The sequence below is a fragment of the Penaeus monodon genome, chromosome 29, assembly GCF_015228065.2.
Source record: "Penaeus monodon isolate SGIC_2016 chromosome 29, NSTDA_Pmon_1, whole genome shotgun sequence".
Taxonomy (NCBI): domain Eukaryota; kingdom Metazoa; phylum Arthropoda; class Malacostraca; order Decapoda; family Penaeidae; genus Penaeus; species Penaeus monodon.
In genome coordinates, this window is record NC_051414.1 from 25,106,202 (window position 1) to 25,107,070 (window position 869).

General features: G+C 36.6%; 1 protein-coding gene across 1 annotated transcript in view; it reads right to left on the reverse strand.

The window, feature by feature from the left end:
• Nucleotides 1–113: 113 nt before the first annotated feature.
• LOC119591790 (serine/arginine repetitive matrix protein 2-like) overlaps nucleotides 114–869 on the reverse strand; it is a 19,665-nt gene continuing 18,909 nt past the window's right edge. The window contains exon 4 of the mRNA XM_037940534.1: nucleotides 114–169. Within this exon, the coding sequence (XP_037796462.1) occupies nucleotides 114–169 (56 nt within the window). The remainder of the gene's footprint in view (nucleotides 170–869) is intronic.

Sequence of the window (869 nt, forward strand, 5' to 3'; positions counted from 1 at the left end):
TTATAATACTGGGGGATTATATATTGTCGACACAGTTGTATAATATACAAACTATGTTAAACATGCAATACGATGTCAGAACCATAATTACTATTGACAGATACTTACATTTGCTAAGGAATAGGCCTATCTTCCACATGGAACTGTGAAGATGTGCACATGATTCTTGCTGTGCGTTTGAGCACATAAAACAACATATGTATTACACAGCAACATGGAGGCTGTTCTAATAATATTTCCGTTTTTACTAACTCTCATCTCTGAACAGTTTTTCAGCCATCCGGCCTTTAAAGAATATGCATTCAACATGAAAACAACCTTACCATAATTCACTTCCATACTGCTCAAAAGACTATCTTAGCAATGTCGCTTGCTACTTTTCAAAATTGCCCTGGGAGACTTCATTAAACTCTACTAGGTTCCTCTATCTATTTCCTTGTAAGCCGCTGTTCCATCATCTCTTCTGGAATGACTAGATAAAGCCAAAAACCATCTGCACCAAAATGTAAGTAAAAAGATGTAACAACTTTCGGCCATGGCCATCTTTGCTTAGGTTTGTCCTCGACAATGGTCGGCTTTCTCCGTTTTCTTCTTTTTCCTGAGATTCTGTGTCTCTCGCGTAGATCAGATAAGGGATGGAAAATTGTTATATATACTTGCTGAATCTGTTAATCAGAAAAAAAAAACACTGTGGATTGAAGTTAAACGCTGCTAGAAGGAGTTATTTCAATGCAAGGCCGATGTATTCGAACAGCGTTAAAAGATTAAGCTTCATATGGGAGTATCGATGTCTGACAAACTTTGATGTCATTGATAGCCTTTAGTTGGTATCTATCGTTTTACTTACTTAACCATTAAATAACTTGATC